Raw genomic sequence first — 18,320 nt, forward strand, 5'->3', positions numbered from 1 at the left:
ACAAGGCATCAATTGAATGAATAATACACATACATAAATCTGCATTCACAACAAAGTAACATTCTGGAAACCTATTTCGTTCAACCCTAAATGGAATCCAATTAACATACCTTGTGAACTGTTTTCACCGTTTACTTGTTGTAGGCGTTCGGAATTCCAGAAATTAGCCCTAAATCGCGCGATTCACGGTGTAGTCGTGGCTGGAAATTGAAGTTACACGGTGTAGAGGCGGAGGCGGTGGGATTTATAGGTGGAGGCGACGGGATTTAGAGTTGGAGGCGGCGGGATCTAGAGGTGGAGGCGGCGGGATGAGATTTTGATCGGAGATTTGGAGATTCGGCGGTCTAGAGGTTCAGTCGGGGAGAGAGAGAAGAGTTGGGGAGAGAGAGAGAGGCGAATTTGGAGAATGAAGGCGAATTTGGGGGTAACCCTAATTTGAATCTTATTGAAATGACTAAAATGACCCGGACTGCAATTCGGTATACACTAGACAACAATCTCAATTCTGTTCACGAAATTAAATCTTGAGCGTTGGATTTCCGGATCTAAGGGTGGATATTGGTGGTATGATGTTATTTTAACTATAGTGGCACCCTAGTGCACCCCTATATATATATATAGGGATGTGTTAATATGACAACCCTCTTTATTGTAACACCATACCACCATTTTAGGCAATTGGATCTGAAAATCGTGTGCTTGTCATGCTGCCACGTGTAAAAACACGAGAGGGGTAAAATAGGAAATTTCTAATTTTACGTTACCAGATTGCGGTGCTATTCATTGAACATTGCGATCTTACCACAACAATATTACAGTTTACCACGACTGCAATATCTAATACAGTAGACTGCAATATCTAATACAGTAGACTGCAAACCCGTGTTTTTTCACGAAACTTAATCTTAGGCGTCCATAAATGAGATCTAACGGGCTATATTGGTGGTATGGTGTTATCCTAACTATGGTGGCACCCTAGTGCACCCCTATATATATATATACATATATATTTTCTCTCTGGACTTCGTCCAGCTTATACCTTCATAACCCAATTTTCCCCTATTTTTTTCTCCTTCGGGACTCTTCTCCCTAAGTATTCAGTGGCGGCCCCGTTTCACATGTGTTAGCTCAAAAATGTTTTAGGCTTATAACTCGCTCTTATAGTGGGGCTTCACAACTAGATCAGCTAAGGCATCTTCTATCGTTCTTACTTCATCCAGACTGACCTCGGCTTATTAAAGGAAAATGCTTCAAAGTTGAAATACATCTTGTCTTCAATTGCTCTCACTAAGGAGATCATGCCGTATTATATTCACCAGCTCATGCGACACAAACAAAACCTAGACTTAACGACTCTTAACATTCTAAACACATACAAGCATTGACTCCCCTCCCCCTCCCACTTCACTCAAGCTTGTCCCCAAGCAATCGTCGTGAAGGGGGGAAACAGGGCAGTCAATCCAACATACAACAAACAATATATCCAAATAAACTTCTCACACTTAGACCGAGCATCGGGCTAAGTGGGAGAAGACAACATTAAAACAGAAGACCAAAAAAAATCATGCCTTGGAAACATAAACTTCTCACACTTAGACCAAGCATTGGGCTAAGTGGGAGAAGGTAGACACATAAAGCAATAATTAACAGAAGCACAGACAATAACAAAGACATACTAAAAAAACAAACATTAAACTAATACTGAAAATAAAAGTTACTTGGTCATGTGGGGGTAATTCATTTCTGGGTCGGGCCCCCTCGAGAGCCAGACTGGGGTGGGATTCCGGGTCGGGTCATCTTTACTTTCTTCTTCGCCGGCAGCTCCGGCTCTTCTTCCTGACCACGACTTTACACTTATAAAAAAAATGAAAGCGCCAGACTCCTAGGTCGAGGATAAAATACAAGACAAATCGATTTCCCTACGGAGTCTGGTGCTTCGAAAATATTTTTGGAAGATTTAGATTTTTTTCTTTGTTTGGATTTTTACTTATTTTCACAACGCAATTAAACTATTTACACATTCCTTTTAAGTATTCCCGAGATCCCCTGGTTTAGTGTATATATTAAAAACGTAAACCAATTTACCTGACCCAGGAGTTCATCGAGAATACTTCCTTGTCTGATTAGGTGATAATAGGGAGTGCACGTAGTGGCACTTCCTCCACTACACACAACTCAGAATTATCAAGGAAAGGGGTAGAGTTAGAGGCACTTCCCTGGATCTCTACAACTCCATTCGTGCGGAGGCCGACAATGGTATATGGACCGATCCACTTAGACTTCAACTTTCTTGGCATCAGCTTGAGCCGGGATTGGAAAAGGAGCACCTTCTGTCCCACATGGAGTTCCTTGACTCGGAGATTCTTGTCATGCCATAATTTTGTCCTTTCCTTATACCACATAGCATACTCATAAGACTCCAGCCTTAGTTCCTCCAGCTCTTGTAACTATAACTTTCTTTCCTCTTCACAAGCCGAAGGCTTCATACTCATCTCCTTGACTGCCCAATATGCCTTGTGTTCTATACCCACGGGCAGGTGGCACATTTTGCCAAATACCAGTCTATAAGGCGACATTCCGATAGGAGTCTTGAAAGTAGTTCTATAGGCCCATAATGCATCACCGAGCCTCTTACTCAAGTCCTTCCTCGAGGGATTAACTGTCTTCTCCAGTATTGCCTTGATCTCTCGATTAGAAATTTCTGCTTGGCCGTTAGACTGAGGGTGGTAGGGGGTAGATACCCTATGGTGCACACCATATTTCCTCATCAGAGCCTCGATGGTGGGATTACAAAAATGTGTTCCCTGGTCCGAGACGATGGCTCGAGGAACTCTGTATCTGTTGAAGATATTGGCTTTCAGAAACTTCACTACCTCCTTCGATTCACATGTCGTGGTAGCCTTGGCTTCTATCCATTTAGACACATAGTCCACTGCGACCAATATATATGTGTTCCGTAGGATGATGGAAACGGTCCCATGAAGTCCATCCCCCATGCGTTGAAGATTTCGCAGACAATCACTGGGACTTGGGGCATCTCGTCCCTCCTTGAAATTTCCCCTGTCTGTTGGCACCTTTCGCAATATTGACAAAACTCGAAGGCATCCCTATTAAGCGTCGGCCAGTAGAACCCACTATCTAATACTTTCCTCGCTGTTTTCCTTGGTCCAAAGTGAGCTCCACACGCCAAGGCGTGGCAATGATTCAACACATCTCTTTGTTCCCATTCGGGAATGCAGCATCTGATCAAGCATCTTCCATAAGTAAGGATCATCCCAAAAGTAATATTTGGCCTCACTTTTTATTTTCATCTTCTGGGCCCGGGAAATTTCTTCTGAACTTGGCACCTCTCCCGTGACCAAATAATTTGCCAAGTCAGCGAACCATGGTTCTGCGTTTAGTGTTCGCTTCCCCTTGTCGGATTCTCCTGGACCGGTTAATGCCAAAACTGCCTTCCAACTGATCAGTCTAGGGAATTCCCCAAGATAATACAAATGCTCTTCAGGAAAAGCATCGGGTATGGCCTCTTCCGTCTCCCCTTGAAAAATTCTGCTTAAGTGATCGGCAACTCTATTCTCTGTTCTTTTCTTATCTCTCACTTCCCAATCAAACTCTTGCAAAAGCAACACCCAATGGATTAACCTTGGTTTAGACTCCTTCTTTGCCAGTAAGTACTTTATCGCTGCGTGATCTGTGAAAACAATAACCCTCGATCCAAGCAGATTGGGTCGGAACTTCTCGAATGAGTACACGACAGCCAACATTTCCTTCTCCGTGGTATCATAGTTCTTCTGAGCTTGATTCAGAGATGCATAGAAGATCACATAACTTTTCTCATCTATCTTTGACCTAGGACAGCTCCTACAGCAAAGTCACTAGCGTCGCCCATTATCTCAAAAGGGTGATTCCAGTCTGGCGCCCTGATTATTGGTGCTGACACGAGTTTGTCCTTAAGCAATTGAAAAGTCTGCTTGCATCCTTCGTCAAAGACGAAATCCATATCGTTGTGCAACAGATGGGTGAGCGGTTCCGCGATTTTCGCGAAATCCCTAATAAACCTCCTATAAAATCCCGCGTGACCCAGGAAGCCTTTAACTTCTTTTTGGTTTGTGGGGTAAGGTAACTTCGATATCACATCCACTTTTGCCTTGTCCACTTGTATCCCTCTCTCAGAGACCACGTGACCAAGGACAATACCTTCAGACACCATGAAGTGGCATTTTTCGAAATTCAAGACCAGGTGCTTCTCCTGGCATCTTCTCAATACTAAGTCAAGGCTGGCCAAACAAGTGTCGAATGAATTCCCATATACGGTAAAGTCATCCATGAATATCTCAATGCATACCTCAAGCAAATCCGAAAAGATACTCATCATACACCGCTGGAACGTTCCTGGTGCGTTACACAACCCAAACGGCATTCTTCGGTATGCATACGTACCGAAAGGGCACGTGAATGTGGTCTTCCCCTGATCCTCTGGGTCTACGTAAATCTGGAAATAACCGTTGTATCCGTCAAGGAAACAAAAATACTGTTTGCCAGCTAACCTTTCTAACATCTGGTCAGTGAAGGGTAGAGGGAAGTGATCCTTCTTCATCGCTTCATTCAGCTTCCTATAGTCGATGCACATCCTCCATCCAGTCACAAGCCTAGTGGGCACCAATTCATTCGTTTCATTCTTGACAACCTGTATTCCTGAATTTTTGGGCACCATATGGACTGGACTTACCCACTCACTATCCGGGATGGAGTAGATGATCCCTAGAGAGAGCAATTTCAATACCTCCTTCAGAACTTCCTCCCGCATGTTCGGATTCAGCTTCCGTTGTGCTTCTCGATGAGCCTTCACACCCTCCTCTAACCGGATGTGGTGCATGCAGAGATCAGGGCTGATTCCTACTAAATCGGAGAGGGTCCATCCTATTGCTTTCTTGTTCCGCTTTATTACTTCCAATAGTTCCTTCTCTTGCTCCTCGGTCAAGTTATTGTTGACTATCACTGGGAATATCTCATTCTTTTCCAAGTAAGCATACTTGAGACCTAGTGGGAGTGTCTTCAGTTCCTTCTTGGTGTTATTCGTCTCCTGGGGCAAGGGATTTTTCTCTGCAACATCAGGTATTGTCTCCTTCCCAGATCCAGGAGAATTTTCCAAACTGGCCACATGGGCTGATCCCCTTGATCTAGCTGAGTTGGGATTTTTGCAAAACTCCATGATGGCTTCTGTTAGCTCCTCATCCGTCAATTCCATTGTATTCATTGTTGCACACCACCCTACAACTTCTCGGTCGATTAAATGACTCAACTCCGAGTTGTCAATTTGTTCCTGCATCAATTCCGTCTCAAGATATTCTTGGACCAGGGGATTAATAACATCTATAGCATATAAATTTTCAACATCTAATGGCCTTTTCATTCCCTCATCTATGCTAAATGTATATTTTTCCCCATTATAGTCCAGGCAAATCGTTCCATCAAAGACGTCGATAATGGTCTTAGCGGTACGTAAGAACGGTCTCCCTAAGAGCACGCCACTAGACTCAGCAGACTCATTATCATTCATTTTGATAACATAGAAATCAGCAGGATATAGAAAATCATGCACCTTAACTATGACATTTTCTAACACGCCTTTAGGACAGATGCAAGTCCTATCCGCTAATTGGATTACCACCTTCATATCGACCATCCTAACTCCTATCAGTTTCTTGTATATTGAAAGCGGTAAAACATTTATAGATGCCCCTAGATCACACATGGCATGCTCGACTCTAATGTCCCCTAGAGAAATGGGTAGTGTGAACATACCTGGGTCTGTGCATTTTGAAGGCATCCTTCTTTTCTGTATCACAACGGATACATTTTCCCCGATCACAATCTTTTCGTTCGGCTTTGTCTTCCCAGCTATGAATTCCTTGATGAACTTGCTAAAGGTAGGCATCTTCAGGACCTGCAAGAAAGGCAGGTTTATTTCCAGCTTGCTAAAAATTTCCATGAGGTCCTCTGTATCATCCCTCTTTTTCTTGGCTTCCCCTCGGTATGGAAACGATTTCGCTCGCTTTACCGCATTTGTGGAACTCCAAGATGGGGGTTCGCCAGCTTCCCTACTCACTCCTTTACTCTCTAACTCAGGTTCTGGATCCAGGAAAAAATTGATCAGCTGCTTGAGGTAACGGTCTCCCTAAATCTTCCCTCTGGATGTCATCCTAAATCTGAGCTTTTCTGGGCCTAGAGCTATCCTTGTGAAACACTTGGCTCCTTCCACTTACTTACCTGAGAGGGTGTGTCTTCATCGATCTCCATCGCCGGTCTTCATAACCCCGCCCGGATCTCAAGGTGATCTGTCTAATGTTTGATCGGTCAGGTGGCTTGACTGTAGCAGGAAGTTTTCCTTCATTTCCCCGCATCTCATTCAAAGAAACCGCAATCTGGGACAGCTGCTTTGCCATCATGTCCATGGCTGCTTTGTGTTCCAACTGGGCGTCTTGTAGCTTGTGAACCACGTCATTGTTGGAATGCAGGTTATTCTGCATGAACTGCTGCGAATTCACTAGGTCATGGACCATGTCATCCAGATTCCTTTGTGGTTTGGAGTTGGATTGATTCGAATTCGACCCTTGACCCTGGTTCTGTCCCTGGTTCTGCCGATAATTCCCTTGATTCCCTTGGTGGTTATTGTACTGGTTGCTAGATCCTTGATTCCCTTGGTAGTTAGGTTGGGAATTCTGGTAATTTCCTTGGTTATTCCTCTAGTGTGGTGGCACATAGGAGCTCACTGGATTGTTCTGATTCATGTTTCCCAAATTAGTATGATCCTGAGTCCTGTATCCCAATTGCTGCTGCCCCTCCTGATTCCTTCCTGACCAGTTGAACTGTCTCTCTGGAGGGTGTGAATAATTTGTGATCTGCAGTGGAGGCGGTTGATTTGGATCGTTATCAGTCCATCTAAAATTAGGGTGAGTTCTCCATGGGGCGTCCCTTTGCCTTCCCTGATTCCAACTTCCATCCGGATTCCAACTTCCCATCGAATTCGCCTAGGCCTCTCCTTCACAGGGTTGACCGTAATAAGGTTGAAGTTGCACTTCTCATTTTCTCATTTCCTCTGGACCCGGGGATTTCTCATTTTCTTGTGGGGCATGATGGTTGCACTTCTCAATTGCACTTAAAAGTGTTTTCTCCAACCTATCTATCCTGGCCTCCACTTTCTTATCGCCTTGCTCTGTCACTGCATTGGCCGATCTCCTTCTCATAATGCTCTGCGGGTTATCATAGGCCTTCTTCGCCTCGATCAATCTCCCCAAGGTTTCTCTGGCTTCACTTGCTTTATTCTTGGTAAAATTTCCCCCGCTCAAGGAATTCATCAAATCTTTTGATTCAGGGTTCGCTCCTTCGTAAAACAGATAGTAAGTCTCTGCCTCGATCATCCCTGTGGTTCGGACAGGCATCCAACAATCCCTTGAACCTGGACCAGTAAGAGCTTAGAGACTCATCATACTCTTGCTTGCACTCTTGGATCTCCTTCTTCAGAGCGTTTGTCTTGTTCGAAGGGAAAAAATAATCCAGAAATTCCAACTTGAAATCCCTCCAGGTTCAGATCGAGTCCAGAGGTAACCTTAACAGCCATGTGTTGGCTTCCCCCTTCAAAGCAAACGGAATTGCTCTCAGGCGATAATCCTCCTCAGTCGTATCGTTGGGCCTTTTCTGAATGCCACACAGTTTGCCGAACTCGTTCAAGAACTCATATGGGCACTTGTTCCTTCGTCCAGAGAACGTTGGTAAGACCCCCTAGCACGTTAGTCTTGATGTCGATGGACCTCTGCCTCTGGTTGGTAACAATGGCTTGGGCTGGCTCACCGTCTAGATGCGCAGTCAGCGAGCCAATCTCTGGATCTGGATCTGCCACGTTCGCCATATCACCAACTGTCTCCTCCTCTGTTTCTGAATACTCTGTTTCTGATGATGACTTTGGATCCTCTTTGCCCGACGAATTTCACTCCTCTTCACTTTCTGAATCAAACGGAAATGGATCTCTCGTTCTTAACCCTGATCTGGTGGTGACAGTGGATGTAGACTCCTTGACCTGCCACTTGTATCGGGCGTTTCCTGACCCAGATGAGTTAACCTAACTTCCGAAACGGGAGCCCACGCTCATAAACTGGAAACAACAATAACGAAACAGAAAGAAATTAAACTATATACACCAAAAACCATCTAAACACAATCAAAACAAACGCCATCCATCCCCGGCAACGGCGCCATTTGACTTGACCTTTTAGCTGCATGCACAATATGGAATATCAAGCTTCCTGGGTCCACAGAATCCACTAGATCACAAGGTCTAGGAACTCGCGGAACGCTGAAAGACCTCGGTCGTTGGACACACAGTTTATCACTTCAAAACCCTTAACCCGCGTATACTTATGAATTAGTATATGGAAGCAGGGATCGATCCCACGAGGACAGATGCGAAATCATGCATTTAAAGGGCTTTTGGGTGGTTTGGCTGCTGCCACACAAATTTGGATTGAGGAACTTATACTAGACAGGGGAAAAGAAATTTAACTATCTCTAGATCTAGGAACAGGAAAACATCCACGTAACACAGATTGACATTATATCATCACTATCTTCAATATCAACCTTCCTAGATCTAGTAATATCACTACCCTAGATCTAGTAATATCACTACCTAATCTAGCTAGGCAGACTCGATGCATGCAGTGGGGACCATTTTCCCAAAATAGAAGTGTACGACCAAAAAGCTGCAAAATAACCAATTCTAAGCCTAACTACCTACAAACGCAGAGCATCATCGGAATTTAACTGAAACATGATGAAAACAGAACAATACTTTGTAACTCAACGGTGACCAACAGATCGGACGTTAGAAAACGCCGACAACAAAAAAAAAACTCAGATTTCTATCTCCTAGATGAAGTAAAACAAAAACGAAAGCAGAAACTCAAAATCCATGCATAATTCAATTCCCCTGTTTAGATCCACACTTCGGATGCTAAATCCACTCCGGATCCAAGCATCCGAGACAAACTCCGGTCAAAATCATCTCCATACTACAGATTCACCAATTCTCTGCAGATAAAGATTCAACCTTGGGTTTTATCAATTTCTTTCCTGTCTTGTACTTTAATTGGTGTATTTACTTGTCTATGAGTAGAACATCTTTTCTGCATTTTTTGAAAAAAAAATTCAATTGATTTTCCGTGTTAGCTCTTGCAGTTATTTGATTTATCCTTGTGCCTTCTATATTCAATTGATTAGCTACCTTTTGAATGCATGCTAGAGTTGATTAGAGTACTCGGGAGACGAAATAATTGACTTGGACGAGGGATAATTCACACTTTAATTCAATAGAACTCGGGAGAGTTGAGGTTTCATGTGAGGTCATTGGTCTTACAATCTTTTAGGAGTTAGGTCTAAGAATTAGAAGGGGACTTCAATTATTACACCTAATCTACGGATTTCTCACCTCGGGAGGGGGTTTAATCTAGTTAAGTGACCGACTTAATAACTCTAGAGACCGTAATTCAAGGAAGCCAATTGTGTTTTGAATCCTAAAATTATACTTTCTTACGCCTATTTTGTATCATTCTTTTTATGCTTTCTTTTATTTGTTTATTTATTTTCTGTCTAGTTTAATAAACCAAACTCAAAAATCCTGTGTCTCTAGATAGTATATGACGCTTAGTATATGGTAGTCAGTTGCAATCTTATTCCCTGTGTTCGATATCCCGGTACTGACCTTTATTTATACTAGATCTACCCTGTATGCTTGCAGGTATTTTTAGTGCTAATAAATAGTGCATCAAATATGCATTTTAGTGGAACAATTTTTCGTATTTTAATCCAATATATGAGATTATCGGCGTGATTTCACCATAAATATAATTAAATATATAAAGGGTAAAATAGTCAATCTGTTAAAATGAATATAATATCCAATCACAACTAAGACCAATCTCACACCATTATATCTTAAAATGAATTTATGAGATTAAAGCTCGCGGATTCAATATGCACGGAGGTTTGGCAATCACTGGGCTCTGTGACGTAGGTGCAGTACTAGCGTGTGCCAGGAGATCGAAGGCGCTAAGCATTGTACGATTTTACGCTGAGAACAATGGGATGGGTCCGCCATCCTATACTTACGCTCGCGTTGAGAACAGCCCGTGGCCCGAGCCGCCCTTCCTTTACCAGGAGAACTACAGGCTTAGGCTCTTACCCTACCATTACTAAGCCGTCATGCTATATGGAGTATATTATAGTAGGCATGGATAGGTACAGCATACCTTATCGAAACCACCATATCGTATACCTTACAGTATTTTCAGTATGCGAAAAAATCATATCTTTACCTTACCAAAATTTTTGGTATAGCGAAATTTCACATCGATATCGTACCTCATTTCCGGTATATTGTACCGAAGTTCAGTATACCGTACTTTGGCGGTATACCTGACTTTCAACATCAATGAAAATAGATAGTTTAAGTTTTTAGAATATTATTTATATTTTATAATTAAAAACGTATTAAATATATTTTATTCATAATTATATTTATATTTTACAATAGATTTTATAAACTAACATATACTACTATAAAATATGGGTTATAATTAATTGATAACTAATTAGCAATCCAAAATGAATACCAATTCTTAGCCACTAGATTAAGAGATCTGATGGTTAAAATAATGCTAAGTGGATTATATTTTGAATATAAATAATTAGTAAATAAATTTAAAGGGTATTAATGCAATTCTCTCTCATCAAAATCATCTCAAAATTTACATAACTCTCTTGATTTAAATTATTTTTTTCGCAAAAAATATATAAAATTAAAGATAATTTTATAATGATTCAATTGCATATGTTCTGACGATGTTCGGGTGATGAAATTTGATAATTTATATTTCAGCTTTCGTACATGTTGATAAGCAGGTTTTTATCAACAAATGCAAAAAAAAAATCTTTATATAGTGTATGTAAAATATCAAAAAATTGTATTGATATTTTCTTGTACTTGTGTTGAAACTTTAACGTCATATTGTGGATATTTGTAATATACTATGTTGATATAAAAAAAACCACGAAAATTATCATATGATAACATAATGAAGATATTACCCATTTGCTGATATTTTGTCTATTATTTATTTAAATTTGTGAGTTTTAATATCATCCACTCATTTTAAAATCTAAGTGTGTAGATTTAGTTTTAATTTTGGATTATGATGTTATAAGCATTATAAGAGGACCCAATAAAGCATATGGTATGTATAATTATATTTATATTTTGCGGCGTATACCTTAATTTACGTTATATGCCGAATTTCGGTATGCAGAGGTATATGAAAATTCATACCGTTACCTTACCGAAATATTTCGTTACGTTATCATACCGTACTGAAAATCACGATATACCAAAAATTTGGTATTTTCGATATTTTTTAATATGATAAGGCGGGTATCTCAATATTTTGGTATTTTTTCCCCAACGTCATAGTGTGGATATTTTGTATTTTCTTGTACTTGTGTTGAAACCCTAACGTCATATTGTGGATATTTGTAATATACTATGTTGATATAAAAAAACCACGAAAATTATCATATGATAACATAATGAAGATATTACTCATTTGTTGATATTTTGTCAATTATTTATTTAAATTTGTGAGTTTTAATATCATCCACTCATTTTAAAATCTAAGTGTGTAGATTTAGTCTTAATTTTGAATTATGATGTTATAAGCATTATAAGAGGACCCAATAAAGCATCTGGTATGTATAATTATATTTATATTTTGTGGTATATACCTTAATTTACGTTATATGCCGAATTTCGGTATGCAGCGGTATATGAAAATTCATACCGTTACCTTACCGAAATATTTCGTTACGTTATCATACCGTACTGAAAATCACGATATACCGAATATTTGGTATTTTCGATATTTTTTTATATGATAAGGCGGGTATCTCGATATTTTGGTATTTTTTCCCCAACCCTAGTCGTGAGACCCATTTCTATGCTAAGAAAATAATGTTATTAGGGTAATATCCGAATATGATTCTTGAGAATATACTTTACATTAAAAAATTATTTGATTTTGTAAAAAAAAATTGAGAAAATGAGTTAGTGGAGTATAAGCTCTAGTTTTATATAGTATTGTATTTGTTTTATACTAATAAAATGTGATTGTAATGAATTAGTTGAATGGTGGGTCCACTTACCTAAAATAAAAAAAGAATAAATGAGACTTTAAATCATATGTAACCCAAAATGACAGATAGAATCGCTGACAGATAGAATAGTCCGCACTATAATAATTGAGTGTTAATAATACACTAGTAAGTACTCCCCCTGTCGTGATTAAGATGACACATTTCTTAATTGGTAGTATGAGATTATATTACTCCCTCTATCCCGGCTAAGATGACACATTCCTTAGCCGGCACGGGGTTTTAGGAGTAATTGGTTAATGTGTTTAATTGGAGAGAGAAAAGGTGGGTGGAAGTATTAAAATAGAGAGAGAAAGAAAGGTGAATATTTTAATAGGGGTGGAAAAAAGTGGTTGTGTGTGTTAATTGGAGAGAGAAAGTTTCCAAAAAAGGAAATGTGTCATCTTGGTTGAGACAAACTAAAAAGGAAAACGTGTCATCTTCAGCGGGACGGAGGGAGTAGTTGTTGGTTAATGTGATTAATGAGGAGAGAAAAAGTAGGTGTAAGTATTATTTCGAAAGAGAAAGAGAGTTGAATATTTAATTTGAGAGAGAATAGTGGTTAGATGTATTAATTGGATAGAAAAAATTATACTAAAAATATAAATGAATCATTTTGATTAGACAACCTATAAAGTAGAGAGAAAAAGTAAGAGAAAGAATAGCAAAAAAGGAAATGAGTCACTTATCTTGGGACGTCCCAAAAGGGAATATGAGTCATTTATCATGGGACAGAGAGAGTATAACTTTTCTATTCAAAAACCTTAAATTTCAGATCGTATTTTTCTGGAAATATCATCATATAAAATGACCTCCAACAAATAATTACTATTATCATTTAAAAATAATTGAGATTAATATCGTTGGAACTATACCACTAATTTAATTTAATTTAATATAATATTTATTATTTAGTTAAATAATTTGAGTGAAGATTAATTATATGCAATGACCAAAAAAATAATTAAAATAATTATGAATCACAGCACACAATCATTTGACGGGTTACACTCCAGTTAAAATAAAAAAGCTAACATTTCCCCTTTAAATCATATACTCTCTCAATTTAGTTTACATAAAAAAGTGGGGGAATAAAAAAGTAAAGCTCAAATGGAATAAAGTCGGATTGCGAAAAGAAGAAAGTTTTTGGAATACAAAAAGTAAAATGAATGATTTTTCGTCTAGTAAACATAACAACAATGGGGCTAAACATTTTGTGAAAGATTTATCGTCTAGTGTAATGATCAAATGAAAAAGAAAAATGACACAAATAAAATTTCATGTTGACAAAGAAGGCCATGAATATGATCCTCAACTTATAGCCCCCTACAGCGAAATGTACACAAGTGGCTCCCGAATTGTGAGATCATGTCGACGAGCGCTCCATAACCAGATACCGCTGCTACCTGGGAAAGAAAAAGTGAGCAGGAGATTATTATGCTGTTTATCATCATACATAGATTCAATTACAAAGGATATATAAGAACAGAACCTACCCCCGAAGGGTGCAAAGAAACAGAAAATGCAGATGTTGGAGCACACTCGATCTGTGAAATAACATCCCCATTCATGTTTAATCGTGTGAGCAGTGGTTCTGACCCAACAGCTACAATCTGACAAACGACATTGTCGTGTAAGGCAGATGAATCTAAAGCAGAAGCTAAAGATGAAATGAAACAACTTCCTAGAAATAGGACTGTTCAACACTGGCGGTGCAATAGAGAAACTATAACCATTTTCACAAAGTAAAATTCCATGACTACAAGGCATCACAATGCACAGACAACAAGCCACACATTATATAGCAACTACAGATCATGCAGTGTCCATCCAATACCAGAATGGTGTATAAGGTAGGAATAATTTTATTCCTAAAGATTGTCAGTTTGAGCAGTTATAATTTGAGAGACATTTGGATTTCTGCCTGCAGATAACACAAGAACAGGTGGGTAATTCCTAACTCTAAGTTTCTATTTAAATGAAATACAACCACAAATAACAATCATCTATATATCTAGAAATATCATGAGAATAACAATCACACTAGGAGTAGATAGCTGAGCCTAAAATATAATTTTGAGCTCTGGATCATGAACTATGAGCTTTCATTGACAAGGGAGAATGGGTAAAATAGTACGGAAATTTACAAGACCTCACTTGATTTTCGTCAAACAGAACATCTTGGACAGAAGCCTGAGTTCTAGCAACTGAGACACATTCACGGGCAGGAAGATTCCAAACTGATAAAGACTGGCCCTTTCCACAAACCTGCAAACATACAGCTATAAATGACATATACTATAATGGTAGGAGAAAAAGGAGAGAGGGGGAGGTGGTATTCATAGTCGGCATTGTTGCATTCACCAGCATGATTTCAGAAATAATTTCAAAGTTTTCAAACTACAAGCTAAAGGAAAAGAATCTCTCCTTGGTAATACACAGGATTGCAAATAATGTAAATGAATCTCTACATAAATCTTTTCCAATAATTTCATTCACTGATTTCAGAAGTAGATGTTCATATTCTTGATTCAGGGTTCAGGAAGTGCTTTCAAATTATTAGGCCACAACTAGATAAAAAGTGGCTAAACATAGATGTTTTTCGCATTATAAACAAAATTATGTTCCCTGGAGATCTTATAGATGTGTGTACATACTCAATTGCATGATTAATAATGTGCTGACATGTCAAATACAGCAGTGAAAGAAAAGAAGATATAAGTACACAATGTGCTCAGCCGCTCTTACCAACCAACTCTCACTAGAATCAAGAGCAATACAGCTAACACATGGAAAGGAACCGCCTGAGCCTACTTTTTCTGGATTAATTACTTGAATACACTTCCCACTCTTGCAATCTATGACACAAGACATTACCCAGTAATGTCAAATCATTTGATAAATAAATTGAGTAAAACAGGACCAAACAAAAAATTATAACCCATAAGAAAGCAGAGATGCTCAGTTAGCTATAGTAATTAGTAAATAGTAATACAGTTGTAACATACCCCATATCCGTGCTGTGCCATCTTCTGAACCAGTAATAATCTGAAATGCAAAAGGGTAAAATAATACTCAGAACTCAATTACAGAATTTTAAAGAAAACTTTTGGATTAAATGGAGATTCCCTTCCTCCTTCAAGAGAATTTTATTTTGGATTTCAACCTTAAAGCTTCTTAGTTCAATCTGTGAGCTGCAGCCACTACAATATATACTTTTCCACCAGCTACATTTGCTTGAAAAATTACTATCATCTAGAGCTCCAATTAAACTCTTTGTTTTCTCTCTTATTCTTAATCATTCTATTAGTTTCCATCTGTAAGGAAAAATTATAGAATGAAAAGTTGATAGCAAATCAGAAAGAAAAAAGAAAAGGGGAGAGAGCAAGTAAGAAGGGACAGGAGAGCTGAAACCAATCTATCAAAGGTTATAAAGGGGCAGCAAACAAAGAAGAGAACTCGTTACCTGACTACTCGAATTGCATGAAACGATACAATGTAGATAGTTTGAATGGCCTTTAAAAACCATCTTGACCTGGGATTTCTCCTGATTGGCACATCAGTAGTTAATAAAGTAGCCTTTCAAGTTTAATTTTTATACAAATAGCATCAAGAAATTCTGTACCATATCCCAACAATATGCACAAGAATCGCCAGCAGCAGCATATATAGATCCACTCTACAACCAATGAGAAATGTCATCAAATTAACATTGTATTAGTACTATCTAGGACAGTAGTATCTGGGTAGTAAGAAGGCTGAAATAGTCTCAGTTCTCATTTGTATAAACCAATACCGGATAACATTTAAATAAATAGTATAAGGCAAGCATAATGTTACAGCAAATAAGTTTTCCAATATCTGAATTAACTGCTGATGCAGTTAGTGGAAGTTAGAAGTATCTAATTGTTCAATTAATCTGAAATAATGTGTATGGGATGGGAAACACCAGTCACCAATAACAAAGTAATTGAACAAATTATTATAATTATGACTGACATTTATTTCTGTTATCTTCACCTAAAGGGCTAGAACCACAAATAAATAAAACAAACCTAATCATGTCAATGCAGCATACTTAATAAGGCATGCAGGTGCAGCATTCGATCTAAAAGCAGGAAGAGTAATTCACACCTGAGAGTCTACTGCAATAGCATTGTTTTCTGGTATTGGAGAAAGGGCACCCCAAGGACCTCTGCAAGCGAACAAAGTAACACAAGGAAGTTATTGATAAAAAAACATAATTTATTGATAGTTGAAAAGACAAAGAGTTAAGGATCACAAAAGCAAAATAAAGAAAACTAACAGTTTCAATACTCTAGAAGCTGCACTACTTCTCAATACAAACATAATAAGCAAAAGCAGATGGACACAGCAGTAAAAAAAAGTGACAATCACAAATTCAACAGTGGTTGATGGGTTAACTTTCTTTGGAGCAGGTCAGGGTTATACAAGCTGATTTTGATTAGCAGGTTGGTTTGGCTGCACTATTAAGGTCTGCTTGTCTTCAAGCAGAGCGAGGGAGAAGAATAAGATAAGGAAAGGAAAGGAAAATAAAAGAAAGCTTCCCAGAGACATCTTAGAACCTAATTTGTAAATAAGATAACTAACTTATGTTGAGGATTCACCAAGTCAAGTACTGGCTTCATCTTGTCTCCTGCGAAATAGTAAATGAATAATCAGTTTGAAACAAAAGATACTCAAGGTGTTTCACAAAGAGGCAAAAGGGCATGGTGCTATAATGATTCTGTGGCAAGGGATCAATACATGATGCATATTTAGATCTAAAAGAAAAATTACCATGCTCGGATTCCTTGCTTTCTAATATTTCATTCCATTTCCACCCTCGAATCCGGCCATCATCACCACAACTATATAACAGCACAAATGCAAAATAAAATTATCTTGATAGGTCACATTATATATAGCCAAACATAACTTGAAAACAGAAGCTAGTGTGCACCCTATTCTACAAAGACTACTTCACTCCCAGCAAGTTAAAATGCAAGGAAAAGTGTTGTAGTAATAAATACCTGAGCAATAAAGAATCATCATAAAATTTAACATCATAAGCTGGCCCATCGTGGCCTCGAATCAGAAACTCTGGCTCTGCAGCTAACCAACTTCACACAAAACAAGAGTCAATTTCCTTAAATGAATCCATAGCGCATAAACAATAAAGAAAGAGCATGATCACCAGCGCATAAAGAGAAATCAGACTCACTTTCGATTCCTGGAGCTTCCGCAGCCCATCTCCTGTATGGCCAAAAATTGACAGAATGAAACTTAATTGTGTAGTTAAGAAACACGAGACATGAAGAAAGAAGTAAGTGAATTACGAGACAGGCGGAAATGGAGTAAGCGGCGACGGAGCCGTCGCTGGAAGCGGTGACGACATGGTCGGAATTGGGATTGGGATTAGGGTTTGGAGCATAGGCGGTCCGGAAAACGGTCCGAGAAAGGGTTTCTCTCTCTTGCAAAATGACGTCTCTATAGGAACCTTCCTCCCAATTTCGGCAATCCATTTGTTGAGCTACGCCCATTTCTTCAATCTTCCTAAATTCTATGCTTCACGCAGTATTACAGTTAGACTTACGAGTAATAATTTTGAATCAAATTTATTCAGTTGCAGAGCAAATGTATTCATATTAAAATACAGTTAAGTAATAATTTTGAACCAAATTTAAAATTATTATCAGCTGTAGACGAAGTGCTTTTGATATTGTCAAAACCTTATATATACAAATTACTTGCATATAAAATTAAAAAAAATTCTCCATCTTTAATCTTCTTGCTTTAAATTTTTTATATTATCAAAAATATTAAAAATTATAATTAATTAATATGTTAAAAAAGTTTAAATTATTGCCAAAAAAAGTTAAGAAAAGTTTCTAGATTTTTTATATATTTAATTTCTTAATTATATATACTACCATTGATTACATTTGTCAAAAAATTATTAGTGGGACACGCCAACTTATAATGTCAAATTGGTATATCTAGACTCTATAATTTGGAATGTTATTCGATGAGTGACAACTAATACGTGCTCGTACAATGATGAATACTAACGTCCAATCTAA

General features: G+C 38.4%; 2 protein-coding genes across 4 annotated transcripts; both read right to left on the bottom strand.

The window, feature by feature from the left end:
• Positions 1-2,447: 2,447 nt before the first annotated feature.
• LOC125189474 lies at positions 2,448-7,022 on the bottom strand. The gene is made up of 6 exons (XM_048086748.1): positions 6,774-7,022; positions 6,317-6,536; positions 5,806-6,132; positions 3,850-5,271; positions 3,348-3,796; positions 2,448-3,074 (listed from the first exon to the last, which is right to left on the bottom strand). Exons 1-6 carry the CDS (start codon positions 7,020-7,022, stop codon positions 2,448-2,450), a joined length of 3,294 nt encoding a protein of 1,097 aa, XP_047942705.1.
• Positions 7,023-13,363: 6,341 nt separating this feature from the next.
• LOC125191240 (THO complex subunit 6-like) lies at positions 13,364-17,849 on the bottom strand. Of its 3 annotated transcripts, none has more exons than XM_048088756.1 (13): positions 17,577-17,844; positions 17,462-17,493; positions 17,271-17,360; positions 17,038-17,108; positions 16,849-16,894; positions 16,372-16,432; positions 15,863-15,916; positions 15,704-15,784; positions 15,246-15,285; positions 14,986-15,095; positions 14,385-14,505; positions 13,734-13,850; positions 13,364-13,643 (listed from the first exon to the last, which is right to left on the bottom strand). In XM_048088756.1, exons 1-13 carry the CDS (start codon positions 17,778-17,780, stop codon positions 13,564-13,566), a joined length of 1,107 nt encoding a protein of 368 aa, XP_047944713.1. In that variant the 5' UTR covers positions 17,781-17,844; the 3' UTR covers positions 13,364-13,563. The 3 variants fall into 3 exon arrangements, 2 of the variants coding, with proteins under 2 accessions (XP_047944713.1, XP_047944712.1); XM_048088755.1 differs by having other exon boundaries at positions 14,395-14,505; positions 17,577-17,841; XR_007171070.1 differs by having other exon boundaries at positions 13,614-13,643; positions 14,390-14,505; positions 17,577-17,849.
• Positions 17,850-18,320: the final 471 nt, after the last annotated feature.

This window comes from Salvia hispanica, chromosome 5, assembly GCF_023119035.1.
Source record: "Salvia hispanica cultivar TCC Black 2014 chromosome 5, UniMelb_Shisp_WGS_1.0, whole genome shotgun sequence".
In the NCBI taxonomy this organism is placed as follows: Eukaryota; Viridiplantae; Streptophyta; class Magnoliopsida; order Lamiales; family Lamiaceae; genus Salvia; species Salvia hispanica.